This window comes from Python bivittatus, unplaced genomic scaffold, assembly GCF_059951505.1.
Source record: "Python bivittatus isolate LINGU-HERP-01145 unplaced genomic scaffold, Pbiv_v1 ctg000700_np1212, whole genome shotgun sequence".
Classification (NCBI taxonomy): Eukaryota; Metazoa; Chordata; class Lepidosauria; order Squamata; family Pythonidae; genus Python; species Python bivittatus.
The window spans coordinates 59,677,517-59,698,453 of record NW_028277098.1 but is presented as its reverse complement, the minus strand read 5'-3'; the positions used below and the strand labels follow the sequence as shown (position 1 = coordinate 59,698,453).

At 37.7% G+C, this 20,937-nt stretch overlaps 2 protein-coding genes across 4 annotated transcripts in view; one reads left to right on the top strand and one right to left on the bottom strand.

The window, feature by feature from the left end:
* Positions 1–13,366, top strand: part of USP49 (ubiquitin specific peptidase 49) — a 64,834-nt gene extending 51,468 nt beyond the window's left edge. The window contains exons 4-7 of one of the 2 annotated variants that reach the window (XM_088153342.1): positions 932–1,136; positions 3,773–3,881; positions 5,322–5,527; positions 6,177–13,366. In XM_088153342.1, coding sequence (XP_088009468.1) covers positions 932–1,136; positions 3,773–3,881; positions 5,322–5,527; positions 6,177–6,361 — 705 coding nt within the window. In that variant the 3' untranslated portion in view covers positions 6,362–13,366. The remainder of the gene's footprint in view (positions 1–931; positions 1,137–3,772; positions 3,882–5,321; positions 5,528–6,176) is intronic. The other variant, XM_088153343.1, reaches the window with a different exon arrangement.
* Positions 13,367–13,368: 2 nt separating this feature from the next.
* Positions 13,369–17,510, bottom strand: TOMM6 (translocase of outer mitochondrial membrane 6). Of its 2 annotated transcripts, XR_001560067.3 has the most exons (4): positions 17,302–17,510; positions 16,470–16,571; positions 14,766–14,875; positions 13,369–13,623 (listed from the first exon to the last, which is right to left on the bottom strand). XR_001560067.3 is itself a non-coding variant. In XM_007436411.3 (3 exons), the coding sequence occupies exons 1-2, from the start codon at positions 17,421–17,423 to the stop codon at positions 16,475–16,477; spliced, it is 219 nt and encodes a 72-aa protein (XP_007436473.1). In that variant the 5' UTR covers positions 17,424–17,505; the 3' UTR covers positions 13,369–13,623; positions 16,470–16,474. The 2 variants fall into 2 exon arrangements, 1 of the variants encoding a protein (XP_007436473.1); XM_007436411.3 differs by lacking the exon at positions 14,766–14,875 and having other exon boundaries at positions 17,302–17,505.
* Positions 17,511–20,937: the final 3,427 nt, after the last annotated feature.

Below are 20,937 nucleotides of genomic sequence, written 5' to 3'. Positions count from 1 at the left end.
TATAGCTGATGGATAGTAGTGAACATGCCCATTCATTCCAGCTGCTTTTTTAGCAACTGTTCCTGGCTTTTTGGAGAAGGACCAACTTAAACAAGCCATATATTATGTTTTAGATTTGTTTCTCAGTTTGGAAGAGTAGGGTTCAATGACATGATCAATATTATAATATTGAGGAGGTACTTGGAATGGTACTGAGATCAGGAACATTCATGACTAAACATAAGCTACCTTTATGATGCTTGAATGTTTCTCATTATAGTGAAAAGAAAGTTCAAATGTAGTAATAGGCACCTTTTCCAGCTGGAGGCCTCACTTTTTTTTCTGTTTTTTTTTTTCCTTTCTGTCAGCTGAAGGCCAGAGGAACAGAACAGTAATACCATACCACTGTACAGGGCACAGTTGGAATGGGGATGGAGGGTAGGATGTGTGTTTGTGTGTGCGCGCGTGTGCATACATACATACATACTTTCCTACCCCAGTCCTGCTACTGTTATTTAGCAGTTGACCACATTTCAGCAGTGCAGTACTGGGTAATTCCAGGGATCTAGAAATCACATTCAGCTTACTCCTGCTTAATTGTTAAATAGTTTGATTTTTTAAAACGTTTTAAAATTAACATCTGATGGATTTTATGTTAACAGAATAGTCTTTGTATTAGGCACAGATTTCAATAGGGCAAAATCAATTCTTATAGTAGAGAGTTGTGTGAAGGTAGTAAAATCACATCTTATACTAAAGAGTTGTATGAAGGTAATAAAATCACACAGTATAATTTTTTTTAAGATGATTCCTTTTATCTGAGAATTTTAAAACAGAATCTCTATCTTATGGATGGTTACAGATTTGGCTCATTCAGACTGGAAAAAAAGTCCATGGGAATCACCATTTTTGTCTCTATTGAAATGTTCTGATATTCTTTTTTGCTTGATAGGTCACTTGTATAACGTGTAACTATAAATCCAATACTGTGGAACCCTTCTGGGATCTTTCCCTGGAATTTCCTGAACGCTATCACTCTATCAATAAAGGGATTGTGCCTGTTAATCAGACGGAGTGCATGCTGACTGAAATGTTGGCCAAATTCACAGAAACAGAAGCTTTGGAAGGGAGAATTTATGCATGTGACCAGTGTAACAGTAAGAAAAGTCTATTTTGGTATATGTTCTCATTGAACCTGATGAGAAATGTGCTTATATGCTTTTATAATTCTATAGCTCAGTCTTTTTCAAAAAGGTGCTTCCAGATGTATGGGATGTCAAGTCATAGAATTCCCAGTCAGTATGGCCATAAGTCCTGCTGGCTGGGAAATGTGGAAATTCAAGTCCAGCACATCTAGATAATACCAGATGAGCAAAGCTGATATAGGTTCTCTTTTATGATTTTTAAATTACCACGAAAGAGTTCAGGAAAGTTGTTAATAATGATATTTACATAATATCATCAATGACTGCAGATGATCATAGATTGTAGAAGAGTTTCACTCCCATAAAGAACTGTCAACAGATCTGCGGTGCCTTGTATCTCCCTTCCCCCCCCAAAAAAAATAAAGCAAAGAAAATAAATCTATCATTTTTCTGCCAGATTGCTGAGATGTCTAATAGGTGTGCTGGAGACACAAGAAAACAACATTTCTTGACAGAGACTGATTTCTCTCAAAGGAAAGAAATAGTTAGCTATAGTCCCTTAAAAAGGACAGGGCTGGATGAGGCTCCACAATTGCATGGAGCCCTTAAGCTTTTGTTTTGGAATGTCCAGAATTTTTTTCAGCCACTGTTGTCAGAAACCAGAGATACAGTTTATTGCCATTTTTAGGAGGCAGTCAAAACCTATGTTTTTAAGGCATAAATAAGCTTAGTTTAATTGAAAAGCAAATACAAAACCCTAAATCCCCACTCTACAAAGAAGAAAAAAACATAAAAATCTGGGCCTATCCAAAAAGAGTATATGCCATGATCTTGCCCACTTTGCTTCACTGATCAACCATTGTAATCCTGCCCCCTTAAAAAAAATGTACAGTGGCCCCTGGTCATTAAAACATTGCCCAACCTTGCCCTACAACCCTAGCGATAGTCCCTAGAAACCTTCCAGATTTTGCTATCAAATTTTAATCTTTGAAAAGACGAAAGGGAAAAATAATTAAATGTGTCTTTGGAATAATTGTTACATTTATAATTAAATCTTTTCCACGCTAATTCTCTGTTTGGAAACTATCCAGTTTTTGGAGTACAACCAAAAGCACATATATAATCAATAGTCTAGCTACCCTAGTTTTAGGATTTTTTACTTTCTGAAAAGTGAAAGGAATGGCATATGGGGAGAAAGCAATACAAGTAGTTCTCAGGTTACAATGGCATTTGGGACTGGAACTTCTGTCACTAAGTGATGCAGTTGTAAAGTGTGATGTCACGTGACCGCATCACTTAGGGATGGCAATCCTGGCAGTTCTGGTTGCCATCATAACCCCAGGATTGTGCAGGTCATTAAGCAGGAAGAGGCAGGAGTCCCAGGCAAGCACAGGGGTGTGTGCGGGTGCCGCGGGGGGGGGGGGGTGCCACCAGCAGGCCCTATGGAGTGTGGGTGGAGCAACAGGGGCCACAGGCAGACCAGTGGGGGCCATGGGCAAGCACTGTGGAGCGGGGGCTCTCTGGGATCTCATACTCCATAGTGGGGCTCCTCGGGAGAAAAAACAGCAGAAGTGACTTGCGACCTTCCCTGTTGACTTTGCTTGTGGGAAGCTGGCAGGGAAGGTCATAAATGGCGATCACGTGACCATGGGATGTTGCGGTAGCCGAAACTTCAAGGACTAATCATAAGTAGTACTCGTTTAGTGCCATTGTAACTTTGAATGGTGTCATAACTCAAGGACCACCTGTAATGGTTGAAGAAGAATAAGTCTAGTAATGCCATGATTTCTCAAAATGCTACAGTATATATAGATGACTAGGAGCAGGCAGATTTCAGATTCATACTAGGTACCTGTCATGAATTTTCTGCATTTGAAACTTTACTCTGAACTTGGCAATGCACTGGTACAATGCATGTATTCGGGTCTCATGTTCCACTTCACAAGCTCAGAAGAATGGTGCATATATTTTGGTTCCCACAGAGGCAGCTATGAAAGGGAAACACTGAACTTGACATAGGCAGTCTTTTAAATAGCAAAGAGAGAGGCAGACTGTTTAATGCCTGTCCCTTATTTTTCATTCCCACTATATTTAACATTTAATTGGTATTTAAAAAATTAATTCTGGGTAAGAGAATGCACCTTGTATTTCTCTTTTTATAACTCTTCTGCTTGTAAATAATTCCTGCATGAAATGACAAATGAGCTGGTTTTGAAATCCATAACTAGTCTACATATGGCTAAAGAAATCAGGCTGCAATACCATACTTCAAGAGAAAGCAACCTGTAGCTCAAAGCCTCATACCACTTGAACATCTTCTTTGTGGTCCTTGGAATTCCCCTTGACCATGTTTGTTGAAAATGTACAGTTTCCCACCATTGTGAGGTGGGAAGCTATGAAAACCATAGAGTAAGCCCTAAAAATAGGCATATTACAGTTTAAAAAAGCAATTCCCCCAAACCCCACCAAAACTAAAAGTTGTTGAAAAAGGTATATGCAGAAATTCCAGAAATGTTTATCCTTCCCACCTTTATTGTTTAGATTATGGCTGCTGAAAATGGAGAGACAATTTGTTGTGTGCAACTTTTATTTTGGAAGATTTCCCCTTTAACTCATCAGATTTTGTGTCTTTCTTAAATGTTACATAGGCAAACGACGGAAGTCTTCTCCCAAACCTCTTATTCTAAGTGAAGCTAAAAAGCAGTTAATGATCTACAGACTACCTCAGGTCCTCCGGCTGCACCTTAAACGATTCAGGTGAATTGAAGGTCATGGAGATGTGGAGTCGTTTTTGTATCTGAAATGGCAGTATGGTTATAACTATATTATTTCTAGACCTCAAAATATAATCCATATATGCCATATTATTTTTGAAGATAATTGGAAGTTTTACATTACTCTTTGATTTTTCTGTCAGAACTATTACAGAGCACAAAGGAGGTAGCTACTTGTAAATATGTGATGTACATAGTAAAAGATTAGTATCCTGTTTGCTACTGAATAATTCTGAAAAAAAGTCCATTATATTACTTCTTCATGTATATTTGCTTTTCTAAACAGATTTCCCAAGTTTTATGTATCTGCTATATTCGTAACAATTGTTGATTCCTCTTCTAATTATTGTATAAGGATTCAAATTATTGTATGCTGGAATTATTTCAAGTTGCGATTCAAGGGAAAACTTTTCAAAATTTGACATTAAAATCTACTTGTGTCAACCTAGGGTATAGACATGGTAGAAAATTATTCATCCATTTGCCTAGGAGTGCCACTGCCAATGGAGTATGTCCATACACATAGCAGTTGAAAATACTAGTAATACAATTGCAGCACTTTGTGGGTTTGAAGCCAAACATTATGTTGGAAGCAACTCATTATAATAGCACTACTGCTTCAGTTGTGGATGCTGATGTTTGTTAAACAGGGGATACCCCCAAAGCAGATTGCAGTGAATTGTAAAGCATTGCACAATTAATTAGGAAAATTAGGAAGAAATTGTTCATCAGCATCATGTATCTTTTAATGATCAGTTTACAGTAAAGGGAAACTCACTTCTGGTCTTTGAAGGTTTTATAATTATATAGTTGTTGAATAATTCTGTTGCCTCCCTTTCTTTGAAGCTTCTGAAAAGTTTCTTAAAAATCACATTTCTGTGACTAGATTTAGCCATAGCAGAAAACGTTTCTTGTAGTATTAACCTGTAGGAATGAGAGTTCTTTTATTGTGTCAATTGATGGTGACTAGATACATACTATTGTTCTTCTCATCAGAGGTTTCTAAGGGAGAAAGACATATCCTTCCCTTCCTGGAAATATATATCAATATCTGTATCTATATATCTGGCAGCATAATCAATGTTGGCAGTTTCCCAGGACATTAAGTACAAACTCAGTCCTAGCATAATTACATTTATCTTACTGATAATCTATTTCAGAAAATATGTCAAGGATTTGGTAAATAAAAGCAGAATAGTTTTCAAATATTATATCAGAGAAGTTATTTTATAACAAAGTTTTAAAAACACATATTATTAAATTAATGTCAAGTAAATTTGAAAAAGCATACAATTGAAAAGGTACTGTATACAATAGTGACAATAACTAGAATATTAAACTTTTTCAAATATAAGTGTTTTATGATGCATGAGGTTCTCCACCATTTTAAAAGTCCTTTTGATTAAATGTTTTCAATTTGCAGGTGGTCTGGACGTAATCACCGTGAGAAGATTGGGGTCCATGTCCTCTTTGACCAGGTATTAAACATGGAACCTTACTGCTGCAGGGATACTTTCTCCTCTCTTGACAAAGAGACCTTTGTCTATGACCTCTCGGCTGTGGTGATGCATCACGGGAAAGGGTTTGGCTCAGGACATTACACGGCATATTGCTACAACACGGAGGGAGGTGCGTGAGCCTTATTACAGGGGAAAAAATTAATGCATCTTATAGATTTATCTCTTCCATAAAAACATACTTGTTCTGTGTGAGTTTATATTGCTCAGCTTTCACTGTGCATTGATAATAACACTAGGATCAAAAAATGTGTTAGCTTTCTGTAGCTTAAACCCAATGAGAAGAAAGTTTATTCCTTGCTTTTTACAAAGAGGTTACTTTCTCTCTTTCTCAGGCTTGCATTTTTTGCTTGTTGTGTTTGTATATGTGTGAGACAGAGAGTTAGAGAGAACTGACATTTCTACTGCTCAAGCTGAAAAACAAACTTGTTGAGAAATCTGCTATGAATGAAGAATATAATTGCTTCCTCCCCAAACCATTAGTTATTGCATTTCTTTATAAAATGTTTGTATTACATTTTTCCAGCCTTCTGTACAAAGAACTATAATTTTTTTCCCCATCACTCAGAAGTATCAATGAAACAGAAGAACAGAAAGATCAAGAGAGCCTTCTTAAGGCTCAGTGAGAATCTCAACCTTCCCTTGGGCATATGGAACTGATTGCATTATTCTTTGGATGTCTTTCCTCCAAGGACCATTTAAAAAGAATTTGTTGGACCATAGTCTTGCCATTAATATTCTCTGTTTTCTCTCCTTTTTAGGGTTTTGGGTCCACTGCAATGACTCCAAACTGAATGTATGTAGCGTGGAGGAGGTATGCAAAACCCAAGCGTACATTCTTTTTTATACACAAAGAACTATACAGGGCAGAGCAAGTATCTCAGAAACACAACTTCAAGCTCAGGTGCTGTCCAAACACAATGTTAGAAGACTGACACTCCCCTGAAAGGAAACATTACTATCTCAATCAACTGATTCTTTTTCAAAAGCCTTTGGAGTTAACTCAGCTAGGCAGGAACAAATACTGCTGCAGGAATTTTGGATCCACAGTCTGGAAAAGTTGTCCTCCTATTATGTGCAACTCTGTTCTATGAGATTGTAGCAGAACATCTATTTTTTTTAAGGGCAGATGCATTTGTAAACCCTTCCTCCTCCAAACAAAGAGTAACAACCTCCAATGTCTAGAACCATTTATCTTCTTTCAAAGAGGAATAGCTATGTGGCATGAAAAAGTAGGCACATCCAAAACTTCTGTGTACAGCCAGGATACAAAGCCATCAAACTGACCATAAATATATACATTACTTAAGAAAATAAATGAACAGGTACAGTAGAATTCTATCTCTGTTCTGTTGATGTGGTGAACTGTTGTTGCACCTCTTGGTGTAAATAACTTGCCAATTATCATACATCATTCTTTCCATCCAACGTAATTTAGGTAGAATTGTACTGTACTAAAACTCTTGCAGTGATTTTCTACACTGGGAAAATACATTGGTCCTTGTTTATATCCTTTTGTGTAACAAAACAAATTTTTGTACCCTACAATTACTCCAGTCTGTTGGAATGAACAAAAGTGGAAATTGTATACACATCTGAGTAATTTGTTACATATTTCAATTTGAATCTGTGCTAAAAATTACAGGAACTGTTTTCCTTTCCCATCTAACATTATTATTAACAGTTGCTAACAAGACAGTTACTTAAACTGAATTTGCAACCTAACTTTTCCTGTGTAATTATAATAGTTAATATGGGATACATTACTTTCAAGGTTTTCATCATGTACTGGTTATCATATGATGATCACTGCATGAATAGGTCATGTGAATCCATTCAGGTTAACGGTGAAGTTTAGGTTACAAGTATTAAAGGACACATGGTTCAACAGAAGCAGATTTTAAAAAATCAACTCTTATCCTAAATCCGTAATGCTTTCTCATGTACAAGAAAAAAATGGTCAGGAATATAGTAGCCATCACACAGAGAGACAGGATCACTTCCCCCTAGTAATATCCTCCTTTTCATGACCATTTTTCCATTCAGTTTCCCCTTTGTTGTGTTTTTGGGAGTCTTAAAAAGATGGTTTTGTGGGTTTTTTTCTTTTTTTTGAGTCTTATTGAGAAAAGACTTTTTCCCTCAGTTGTTGTTCTTGCTGTCTCAGAGATATAATACACACACAGCTCCAGAAATCTAGCATCAAAACTCTTGATATATGTCTAAGGGAAAGGCACACGACTGCTTCATCTGGACTTTAAATACTGTATCACTAACATGCTATTTATCATGGTTACTTTTAATTGTTAACCTTTCACAATTACCACTGTTTCAGTTCTTTGTGAAGGGTGTACCTGGAAAACACAGACCTCAGTTGCGGCTATGCAACTTGCTGCCTTTCAGTTAAGAAATACTGATGAACAGCATACAAATCCCATATTATTCACTTAAGGTATATGAAATGGATTCTTTTGCTGGTTTGTACATAGCCTTGAAAAATGCAAGCTTTTTCACAAGGCCATTAATAGCTGATGTGTGTTGTGGCTAGCCAACCAATATAAATTGCTGTGTATAGGATTTGGCTTTCAGCAGAGTAGGGGGAAATGCCATTTACAGAGATCTGCAGCAAGCCCAATTCAAGCATGGTAGTGACAAGCTGGAGGTTTTAAAAACAAAAATGGACACGGTTCTGGCATATGCAGTGTTTTCATGTGCTTTCCTGTGGCAACTCTGAACCTGTATTTCTAAGTCCATCAGTGAGTTCCTGATGAAACTGAATCACAAAATAATGAAAGAAAAGCCTACAGACTTGCCTCTTCTCATCCTGTTATGGCACTAAATTGGAAGTGCGTGGGATTCTTGCATGCAGTGTTAGTCCTGACTCTATGATTCACTTTCTGATTCTGTTAGATTGTGGTCTCCAGTCAAATGGGAGCCCAGATGTGACTCATAAAACAACATAATTGCCATTCCAGAATTTTTTTTTTTTTAGCAGAAGCATTCTTAATGATAAATTAACTAGATCCCTGTTGTTGATTTTTACAGTGTGAAAGGCTTTGAAAGACTATTTCCGGGAAAGATAGTCAGGGCTGATGTCCAGACTAGTGGCCACTTCACTTATTTTGCTTCCAAATTATCATTCAGATTGTTCCTCTATTCACGAATCTCAAAACAAAAATGAAAGGCAGCCATTTTTATAAATTAAGATCTTTCAAGCACTCCCATTTGCACAAACACTTATCCATTCCATTTTCTCCCCATATTTGTTTTCTTACTTTCTCATTCAGTGCCATAAAACATCTTGCTCCCCCAACTCTACCCCACCCCAAGAATTCAGAACATCACCAGGAGCATCTAGCATGTAACATTCCAGCTGTTTCGACTCCCATAAAGAAAGGAAAATGCTGCCTGGCAGCTAGGCAATCTTGAGAGTTCTCAATGGCTCTAGTTTTTGGATTCTGTAATTTGAGTTGTTGAGCTCTCCTGTGTGCCCATCTGCCTTCTTTCTTGTCCTTGTGACAATGGCTGATATGGAATGTATCATGAGGTATTCAGAACTGCAGAAACCTCAGAGGTTACCCACCTCTAAAAAAGAAAAAAAAAGCACAACTAGAGAAATTGATTAATAACTGGCACACTTTCGTTAATACTCACCTTTTGATTACTGCGTCCATATTTGAATAAGTAGGAACATCTGAGAGTTACAGGAGACACGTGGGGCGGAAGATAACAGGGCACTCAGATGTGGGTGTATTAATAGTCATGAATGCTTCACATTTCCCAAGATTTGAAAAGTCATAGCCTCTCATGTGAATAACAGTGCCATGGGATGTAAAAAAAATGTGCAATTAAAAGTTATCTTGAGAGATGGAAGTAACTTACTTTTGAATTGAGCTTGCTGTTCCCAACACTGTGAGGTTTCTGTAATATTAGCTTTTATTTGGAAGCGATAGTGTATAGCATTTTTATGCTGTTTCTTTTATATCTATCTGCTACAAGCAGTGTTCTTGCTATTCTGTGTACACTGTTTTAAAGTGTCCTGGTTGGCAGAAATGTAATAATTGACTTTTCTCGATAATTCTATCTATTGCCATTATAATGGAAGCCTAACAGAATAACAAATAATACGTCTTCCCTTATTAATTTTCTAGCCACATCCAACTCCTTTGTTTGCATATGTATTAACTGCAGGGCTGACAGGATCAGCCAGCCCTGATTTGAAAATATTTATCATAGAACAGTGATTCATTCACACAAGTCACTGCATACCAGCAAAGATATGACTAAAAGCACATACATACCTGCTAAACCATGGTAGCAGTTTAGTCACCTTAAGAGTTACATGATCCTAACTATGCTGACTAGGAAGCAAGCCCATTAACCTGAGTAACTTACTTCTGCATAAGCGTCTTTGGGAAACAGCCTTTAAATTTACCCACAGGAGTAAGCTGGCTACAGTTAAAAATCATTGAATACAACGGAACAAAGCTAATTCTGTGCCTACTGCCAAAACTAGTGATGAAATATAAAATTGAGTGAAGCAATTCAGAACATCGTTTTTTTAAAAAGGAGTATTAATATAAATCAGATTTTATTAATTTGATACATCTGTATCTCTAAAATTTGCAGAAGAATAAACAGCTCCTAATCAAAACTAAATGTGTAGGGAGAAGGAAAAAAAGAAAATAATGACATTCTTTTTCTATTAGATAACAATGGAAAATGTTATCAACTTTATCAAGCAAATAAATTAGGACAATATCCCAGCATATTTCTTTGTTGTATGGTAAAGTTGACTACAGAGATGCTCTTTTTTTATTGCTGTTGCTTTTGAATGAGCTGTTTTCATTCACTTCAGGGAAAGTTTATACACACAGAAATTAAAATGCACAAATAAATGTGTTGTATGGATTCATAAGGAGATGCTAAGAAAAAAGCATGTCTTTTTATAGATACAATCTCTGATTGTAAAATTCCATTATGTTTTGTGAATGTTATGCTTAAGGAAAGAAAGTGAACAAGTGAATTTTAAAGTAACAATTATCCCCAGCACAAATTGCAGACACATCCAACAGTATTGCTGACTGAATATTATGTTTATGAATCGGGTGAAAGTTGGGTATAGGATTAATTTTGCCTCCTGATAAAACTTTATGAACAATTTTTTAAAGTTTAAAATGGTGCCTTGTACCTAACTACATTTTGCATGGGACACAAGTTTTTAGTTTCTTCACTCCCAAATCTGCGTCTTTACAATACTTTGGTAGCAGGTTTGGGTTGTTTTTTTGTCTGTTTTTTACATTTCATATCTATATGTGAATAGGAAAATGTTTCCTACCAGCAACTTGATGTATTTTATTGTATATGTCTAAATACTGTATTTCTAATGATGCAAATGATTTGCTCAAAAGTAGATCATTTTGGGTTTTGTGTTAAATCCTTGTAATTTTTTTTTTTTTTTGAGGTAGGATTATTCCTCTTTAAGCAAGTAATTCATAATTAAAACACAAATGATAAGAATCCCTAGAGCAACTTATTCACAAAGCAATTTGGAAAAGGCTCTTAAACTACTGACTGGTGCCTTGCAAGATAAAGGTTCTCTTTTGCTATGATATTCCTTCTCTTACTTCTAGTTAAAGATGACAGTGACTCAACATATCTTCATGCAGATAATACTTTAATAGTATGTATCATGCACATGAGTATAAAAATAATAAAATCAACCATCTACTGAATACTATTTCATGAAATTAGACATAACATCTAGTAGTCTAATAACTGGAAATATGTTCTTAAATACAGCCCCTTGAATAAGATTATTCATGGTTACTATTCCATAGCTGTAATATGCCTATTTTGAGTTGTAATACTTCTCAATAGGGTCCGGCTGATTATTTGTAGTGCAGAACATGCGACAATGCTACCAAGATGCAGGCTGAACTGTGCTCTTCAAATTCACTTTAAATGAGACTATAAACAGGGAAATATTTAACAGTGTTAAAATATTTCATGGGACTTTACTTGGAGGAACAAAACCCATTCTCTTTTGAACAGAAAGGCTTGGATTAGGCATATGCTATCAGTTGAAGAATCCAAAAATTCACATCACAGTTGCCACTATTCCTTAGTGAAATTAGAATGGCCTCTCTTACACATTCAGCCTGTAGTCTTCCCACATGCAATAAGGTGAAAGACCTGGTTATTACATCTATATATTTAATGATAAAATTCTCCTATCATGAATGCTATGTAGCAGTCCTAACACAGAGTGTCTTGTAAGATTCCTTAAAAATCCAGTGCAGCATACATTGAAATGATTGGAACTGAACACAAACATAAACTTGTTCCTAATACTGCTACAATCCTACATTTAAGGCAAAATCAATTTTGTTACTTAGGAATCCAGCACACAAAATATTTATAAGATGTATAGTGACCTTAGTAAAATGTTTACCACTACTTAGGAAATCCTGATGTATCAGTACTGCAGAATACATCATTAACAATTGGGAAAGAGACTCACAATTTACCTAATACCAAGTGAAGTGGTAGCTGAGGCAGTCTGGGTTTAAAGTTGATGGTGTTACTCCACCACCAGATAGTATTCTGCCAGCAAAGAAGCTTAATTCTATTCCCACTCCAATCAGTTCGAAGAGAACCTATTTCCATAAAATGTAAGATTTAGGATTTTAGTCTAATTAGCCTAAAAATTAAGTAGGCTTTGTTTCTGCTTGCTTTTCAAAACTGTATAGAAAATTGCTATTTTACCTAAAATATGCTGAAAGAGCTTGGATTAGATTTTGGCTTTTCAGTGTACAAAATTCAATAGGTCTTCTCTGAGAAATAATACATTTTGCCACCAAAACAACCCTATTTCACAGTGAAAGGTTGATTTTAAAGAAGGTATTTTCTAAATGCAAGAATTCTCCGAAGTCACTTTCTTCTTATTGCTAAATTATTCTAATTTTAATTTAAGAGTAGTAAAAAGTGTTAAAGGTTTGTCTTTGAGAACAGTTTGATTATGAGTAGTAATTTACAGCTTCACTTTTGACTACTACTTGTATAATTATTGAAGTTGACTTACACTTGCTGTATATGATATTGCCTCTACTGCAAGATTTTGTAGAATGGAAGTGGACAAAAGAGGACAGACCTGTCAATATCCAACAATCCACCAATGCACTAGATAATTATTTTTGAACTACTTCTAAACTGATATGTTGAGATGGATTTAAAGTTCTTTTTTAATGCAAGAACCTTTAGTGACACAAAGGTGGAAATGGGCATTTTCCAGCCATTATGAACAAACTAAATTAAGCTCTGACAGCATTACATCCTTTCTGTCCATTAACATACCTCCCCAAATTTTGGCAGATAAGACTCCATCCTCATAGAATTTGTCCTCTAATTTCCTTCTTGACGGCAACTGATACATTCATTGGTTTGTGTTTCTTTTGGATTAAGCTATCTTTTATCCACATTTTGAAAAAGGAAATGGTTCTCTGATGAAGAATCATTCTATTTTGCTAACTAATGTGTTAAAAGATGCCTTGCAATGGCAGTGGTAACCTTCCAAAAGAGGCAAAACATCTCAACTTAAAAAAAATGTACATCTTTCATAAATAGTTTCCAGTTAACTTGAAAGGCACATAGAGCAAGTCAAGGAATCAAAATGCTATGCAACACAATTCTTTTTCCATGTTTAACATACAATCAACTCAAAGCACCACACAACTGTTATGCCGGCTGAAAGTTGCCATTATTAACCCTCACCTAGGCCTTTTTAAAATGTATTTTTCCGTTCAATAGTTAATAGTCCTACTTAAACACAGGACTGGGACTTGTTACTTCTTTAAAAGTGAAATATGAATCATGTTTTTATGATTTTGTAAATCTCTACTCTTTTTACCTTGTTTTTGTAAGCTGAAATTTCCTATTAAAAAGAAAAAAGTCCAGTGCACTGGCATGTCTTTATTTCACATTTCAGGTCAGACTCTAACAGTTAAATTCTGTAAAATAATGTACATATCAAAAACCTTTTAGCAAAAACAGAAATGGTGGTCTATTACTATTGAGTATAAAACCTAATGCCGCCAAAGAATGAATTGAGCGTAATGAAGAATGATGTACAGGTAAAATATTGCCTCTGTTTTCTCCAATTCTTCTTGCTTTTTCTCTCATACAGGGGAGGGAAGTTCAGATTTGTAAAATCTGTAAAAAAATTGCAATGGTAAAAAAAATTAGAGGGTGATGGCACTGCTCAGCTAAATAAAAAAAGCAACATACAGTCTTCTCACAAATACATATAATCTGTAACTGGTAGAAGTCTATATGACACAACTCTCATTCTCAAATTCTTATGCTGGGAGAATGTAAAAGAAATCCTAAAAACTCAGACTTTAAAATTATATAGCTAATCATAGAGATGCCACAACTGCTTAGTGATAAGAATGAAGATTTTAAGAAAGATTGTATACTTTAATATTTTCAGGAAGGCCACGGAATTAACATCTCACAGATTAAACTTTCAAATCCACTTATCAAGAAAGACATCACAATGTTTGCTGTATGCTGTCAGCAAGGTTGCAGTTTTAGGGATACAAGGATCATTGTGATCAGTTTAACAGTTAATAGTCTTCCAAGTACCACCAAATATTCTTTTATACCAAATCTCTCTCTTTAATGTATTTTTTTCAGACAAATTCAAGTAGAATTAGAAACCTATACTAAAATGCCTGCTTAGGTATGCAGATTTATATATTCCAGTATGTGAACAAACTTTGCCACAAAAGCCTAAACAGGCTTAATGGTTCTATTTGTTCATGAACTGTAGGCTTTGGTAGTATTTTTTCCTCTGCAGTTTCAAATACAGGTGGTCCTTGCTTAACAACCTCAAGGGACTGGAAAATTTGTTAAGTGAGTCACGTCCAATTTTACAACCTTTTTTTGCAGCAGTCATTAAGCGAATCACTCTGCCCGTTAAGCAAATCATGTGGTTCCCCATTGATTTTGCTTGCCAGAAGCCAGCTGGGAAGGTCGCAAATGGTGATCACATGATCCCAGGATGCTGCAACTCTTGTAAGTGCAAGCTGTTTGCCAAGCACCCAGATTGCAATCATGTGACTGCAGGGGTGCTGCAACAGTTGTAAGTCCTTTTGTTCAGCACCGTTGTAACTTCGAACGGTCACTAAACGAATGGTTAAGTGAGGACTACCTGTAAAAACAATAAATCCAACCACCCCTCTATGTTAAAATGGCTGAGGCATAAGAAATGCTAGAACTGGTGGAAGGGTTTTTGTAGTAGGAGTCAACTACAGAGCCTCCTTGCCTCAGCTCAAAGTTACCCCACTTACCATTTGCTGAGGATATACCCTTAGAGCAGAGCCTCCATCTCATTGCCAGCCCACTGGAGGAGCAGGCTGAAGCTGGTCCAAGGTGCTCTGGCTTGCAAGTAGAATTTTCCCTGGGAAAAGGGAAGAAAACCTCCTATGCAAACATTTTCATGCACATGGAGGAGCTTCCAGAAGGTGGTGATTTTGGGGGGCTCTAACTGGCCTGCTGTAGGAGTAATTCCCACCTGACAATTAGTTTTGCTATGGCTGCCAGAGGGACTTCATCGGCATTGCCTGATTTTGTTTTTAATTCATTTAAAGAAATATTGATTTCACAGAAGACCAACCTCACATTTACCAGAAGGTTGATACTCCTATGTGACACAAATCAAATGGCTCTGTAGGACCTAATATGGATTCCTGCCTCTGCAAAGAATTACTTTTGAGGCTTGTCATTCATGTTTCTGCAAGTATGCAGCCAGCTGTCAGCTTGCTGCAGCTACTTGTTTGAGCCCTTGAATTCCAGAATGGAAATTCCATGCATTGGATACTAAACATGGGGCCTTGAGAACAGGAAGGAAGAAAAGCTTTGGTAGGGGGAGGAAGTGTAGCTTGTAGCAACTAGTAAAAGGGGAAGGGCTGAATTCCAATTGTCTCCTTGCCTCTGGTTATACCAGAAACCAGGCTGGGAAAAGCTGAATCTTCCTTACCTACCCACCAGCCACTCCAAATGTAAAAAGAGATCAGAGCAACCTCTTTTGGCAAGCTGCAGGCCAACAATGATCAGACACAAACTGAGTGTCTGCTGCCCCCTCTGCTGAGAAAAGCATTTAATTATTTGTGTCTGACTTAGGCCTTCACTGAAGGAAATAACATACTTTGTGCTGTAAATGCACAAGAGGAAAGGAGGGAAAGAGGAAAGTGCTGAAGCAACTTTGTCTCTTTGAGGATTTCTGACTAGGAGGCAGAATGCTGCTTTGAAACCCTACCTTCTCTTTGCATCTTAGGGCTAAGTAATTTCCCCCCTATGTTGTTTTGTATGTAGCAGGACAGAACCTCCCATTCAGGGTTGGCAGGACTCTTCACATAGCTGTTTTTGGAGAACCAGTTGCTACCCATGTTACTTTCTGTGAGGGCAGCAATGCCACCTGCCTTTTCCTGAGGCTTGGTAAAACTTTCTTCCTGCCCAACTCAAGGGCAGGAGAAAAATCCATCCAAAGAAAAATTACTTAGTGTCAATATTAGAAAAGGCATATTGATTTTCCACTTTTGATAAAGTATTTTTCTTACTCATGATAATAAACAATTTTTTTTCCTAGTCTCAGATTTTAAAAAATTATAATGGAAGGCTGATATTCAATGTAACCAAAGATCATGAATGTGACAGTTTTATAGAACACTAAAGGATTGGGATGTGCAAATCACAAAACATGCATGATGTCATGTCATGACTTATGTACTTGCATCAGATATTGGGACACAAATATATATAACTGTGGCACTTATGGGATGATGTCACTAGATAAATATTGTCATTTTGGCATCGTGGTTTGCTGAAGATACTAACAAAACAGTTTGCATTCATGTTTAAGAAATTATGCTTGCATAGAACAAGTGCAATCTGTTTAATAGTTAATTGGGCTTGGCATAAATGAATAATCTACTTAATGAGAAGAAACAAGAAGTTACACACTATGGTATATTTCTATCATTTTGGCTACTCACCTCTGCTATGCAACAGGTTGTGGTGCCATCAAATCAATGTCTGTTAAGTTTCTGGCTACCCAGACACCCACTGCAAAGAGTCCCAGATTAACTATGAGGTTTCTGTAACAAATACAAATGAGAGCTAATGAGAGCTGATACTGATTAGAGTCCTAATACAGAATTTTCTACCTAAAGACACTAAAAAGGTATTCCTAACATAATCAGTTTAACAACACTATCAAGTAACTTTCTTAGCATCTTCTAAGTTGCAGGAATGATCTGTGTGTTCTCCACTGCCTTTTGAGGAAAGGTATACTAACCACAAGTCTTTTAATATTGCTATAAAAAAAATACATAAGATGAGGGATGGTGTCTGTTGTTTTGATTTAGCTCTTCTGTATACCTTAAGAACACAAGAGATTAACTGCCTCAAGGCCTGTCAGATCTAGCGGTAGTTCCAGTGACTAGACACTTATGGAAAGCTTCCAAGAGGGACATGAATATACAATAACACTTTGTGTTCGTGAACAAATGGTGCGCTTATCACCTCTGAAAATGGAGTAAGCATACAGCCATCATAACTAGTAACCCCTAAAAGTCTGATTCTTCATGAGTTTCCAAATGCCATCTTCAAGAACGACGATACATCAAGGGCAGATCTATTTCCAACCTGGTATCTTTCAGATTGTTGGGCTTTAACCTACAGCAGTCCCAGCCGCAGCATGTGGATAGAGAAAAACGACTTTACAGGGTACGAGAGGCCCTTGGCCTAAACAGCGGAGGGCGCTCCCTCCTCTTTTTCCAGAGGGTTTTCTGGTCGAGGACCGTAGCCCCTCAATACCTCTCTCACCTGCGAAAGTCGTTGCGGTCCGTGGCAAAGCGGTAAGCTCCTCGGATCCAGCCGCGCAGGCCTTCAGGGGTAACCGCGCCGGAGCTCCCGCCAGCAGGCCCCATCTGACCGCCCGGCGCCATGGCTAAGCCTCCGGACTCCTTGCAGAGACGCGCACGAGTTCTCTGAAGTGGAGGAAATGTCCCTCCCTGGCGGGCAAAGAAAACGTCACTGCCGTCGCTCGGCCTTTACGTCACTTCCCGTTATCGGCCTCTCGGCGTAGCACCGAAGGCTTCATGTTGGAAGGACTGCACACTGTAGAGTGATCTGGCTTGTTTCCTCTGCTACAGAGGTGCGGGAAAGGGAAGCACGAGATTTGCAGAGGAAACGTTTTCCAGCGTTTTTCAAACTTGGCAACTTTAAGATATGTGGACTTTCTTAGAATTCCCCAGCCGCTTGGGCTGGCTAGGGAATTCTGGGAGTTGAAGTCCACAAATCTGAAAGCTACCAAGCTTGAGAAACGCTGCTTCAGTTGCTAAAGGGAAAATGCTAGTTAGATGATGGGCATTGATAACTCCAAAAATTATACTGAGATGGGCGGCTCCAGAGCTGGGAAGAAAAACCGACTTCTTTGAAAAGGCTGGAGTGGGCGCCTCCAAAGAAGCGAAAGGGCATAGGCTAGACTTAGTGGGAATTTCAAAGCAGAAGGCTGGAGCAGAAGCCGGGGGCCCTGCTGAGGAGCAGCATCCTTGCCCTTACCCTGCCACGCCTTGAAATGCACATTACCTCCAGAGAGCCCTTCTCAACATCTAAAATAGCCTAACCCAGTGTTTTTCAAATTTGGCAACTTTTAAGATGTGTGGTCTTCAACTTCGAGAATTCCCTAGCCAGCCCATGCTAGCTGGGGAATTCTGGGAGTTAAAGTTTAGACATTTTAAAGTTGCCAAGTTTGAAAAACACTGGCCTAACTGAACCATGAACTGTAATCCTATGCCTCTGGAGGGCACCAAGATGAATAAGGGTTGCTTTCTTTTGTGGTGAATCAAAAGAAGGAGAAGGAGAAGAAGACACAAACAGATTAAGGAAGGAGGCAATGGGAGCTCAGATAAGTGTCTTTTTTGTGCGACTGGTCTCCCATTGTTTACAATGGAGAAAAAAAGAGGAGTAATAGTCACACAGTTCTAGGCCCACCAGTCATTTGTCAAAAAAGGTCTAAAGCCATTCATTCGTTCATTCAAGTTTTGGAATTAATTTAAGCAATTTTCCTAAAATTGCCTGTTAGCAGCCATCTTGACCAGAACCTCCAACTCAGGAAATAGATGTGTTGTGTATGTTGATATAGCCAATTAAACATAGAACTACAAGTAAACAATATAAATAACTTTATTAAAACTATATGAATAGCATGTATACAGAGTTATGCTCTATGCAGAATGGTGTTTATCTTTTCCTGCTATAAAAAAAATCAGAAACACAAGATTGCACTGACCCATCTGCCAGGATCTCCAGACCAGAGAAGATGAGCTCTGACTCAAAGGAGTATTTCTATAGCCCCCAACAGCATATGTCCTAGAGGAGACAGGGCATACTAGGTTACTGTCCTTTGCACTTTGTCAGACTCTCGTATTTTGGTAATAGTTGTGCTCAGTCTAAACAATAATGGTTATGATTAGAACTGAATGCACATAAGATTCTTTTAGAAACCTTTTTCTCTAGGCAATTGCCAACATTTTACCAGAAATGTTTACCAGAAAACAAATGTTGTAACGTAATTCAGATTCTTGAACTTAAGCTCAACATTGAACTAGATGTGGGAAAATACACTGAACTCCAGACAAAACAGAGAAGCTGTTGCCCAATTAAAAAGTAGACTTGTAGACTGGGGTACAGTCTATGCTGGATAGAGTTGTATTTCTCCTGAAAAAACAACTCATGGTCACTCACGCCTTAGTCACTTCCCGTTTGGATTACTGCAATGTGCTTTACATGGGGCTGCCCTTGAAGACCACTCGGAAGTTACAACTAGTCCAGAATGCAGTGGCGCACACAGTATTGGGTGTTCATAGGTTCGCTCACATTATACCTCTATTGCGTGAGCTGCACTGTCTCCTAGTTTCCTTCCCGGTGCAATTCAAGGTGCTGGTTATCACCTTTAAAGCCCTACATAGCACAGGACCTGGTTATTTGCAGGGCTGCCTCTCCCTAAGAATATCTGCCTGTCCTACTAGATAGATTGGATAGGGTAGGCACATCCGTCCTTAAAATCCTGCCACTAGTGGGACCTCAGAAGCATGCCCCTACCTTATGGAACACCCTCCCCCAGGAGATTCGGCAGGCCCCCACCCTTTTAGCCTTTTGGAAGGCCATCAAGCCCTGGCTTTTTACGAAGGTGCAGGGATAGGACAGGACAGGATAAAAAGAATGGAATGAGGGTAATTGGAGCTAGCTGCAGGGCATCCTAGGGGGATGGTTAAAGTGAAGGTTTTTGTTTTTATCATTTTACTGTTTTATTGTTTTATGGTTATGTTTTATAGTTACTGGTTTTACTGCTGTTGTGAGCCACCCAGAGTTGTTTAAGATGAGCAGCCATACAAATATTTTAAATAAACAAATAAATACATTAAAAAAAATGGTTAGTAGTCTGGGAATGCTTGTTGCCTCTCAGCAACAACTCTCCCTTGGGAACTGAGTAAGAAGTGTGTTTGCAGAATTATGTTTAATATGCCAACTGTAACTACTCCTGAATCAGTTACATTGGTTACTGTAATTCTCTTTATATGAATCTACAACCTCTGAAAAGCATTCAGCTTACTTGGTGCTAAATACTGTATGGCACTTAATTTAAAACCCTGGCAAGGAGAATTTGTAACAGCCTGCTTATGTGAGGAGTGAGAAAAAAAGCAGTAATAAATTTTCCTATTTCTCTTTCAAAATGATTACAGTTACAATGATTACAATTTATTGACTAGGATGGGAGGTATTTGGAAAGAATGTATTCTCTACAATCAGGGGTTGGAGGATGGGGCTGCAGCTGCTAGGAGTATTTAGTAGCTGCTGAGTTTCTGGGGATAGGAAGCAAAAAAATCTGGTAACTGGTATAGGAAGCAACTTTGCATACGAGAGGAAAAAACTGAAAGGATGACCAGTGAAAATTTGAAGATGATGTGGCCAGTCCCCTTCCCACTAATCTTAACTACAGTATTCCCAAAAAAGTGGAGGAGAAAAAAGAACCCCTTATTAATGCTATTCAGAATTAGTGGACCAACTTGTTTCCAAAAAAACCTACTCTATGTAACTGCTACTCTGTCACTTCCCTTGAGCATGGTAACTCCAACCTGTTGATGAGAGGTTTGCTGAAGAATAGATTTTTATCTTGCAAAGTCTCACCCCTTCCAAATAAAACCAGCTAACAGCAGTTTATGAGGCTTGTCCAGTACTGTTTAGAAAAGATTTATTCCATTGATAAGATCTATGACTAGTGCTGTCATCAAGGGAAAATCACTGACTAATAAGAAAGAGAAATATGTTGGTTTTCAAAGGATATGCATGAGAACACAAAACTTCAAATATAAAACAAACCAAAAAATAAACAAACAAAAGTACTTGTAATCTTATACAGAAATAGAAATAATTAAATATCCATATTCAGTGTATGTA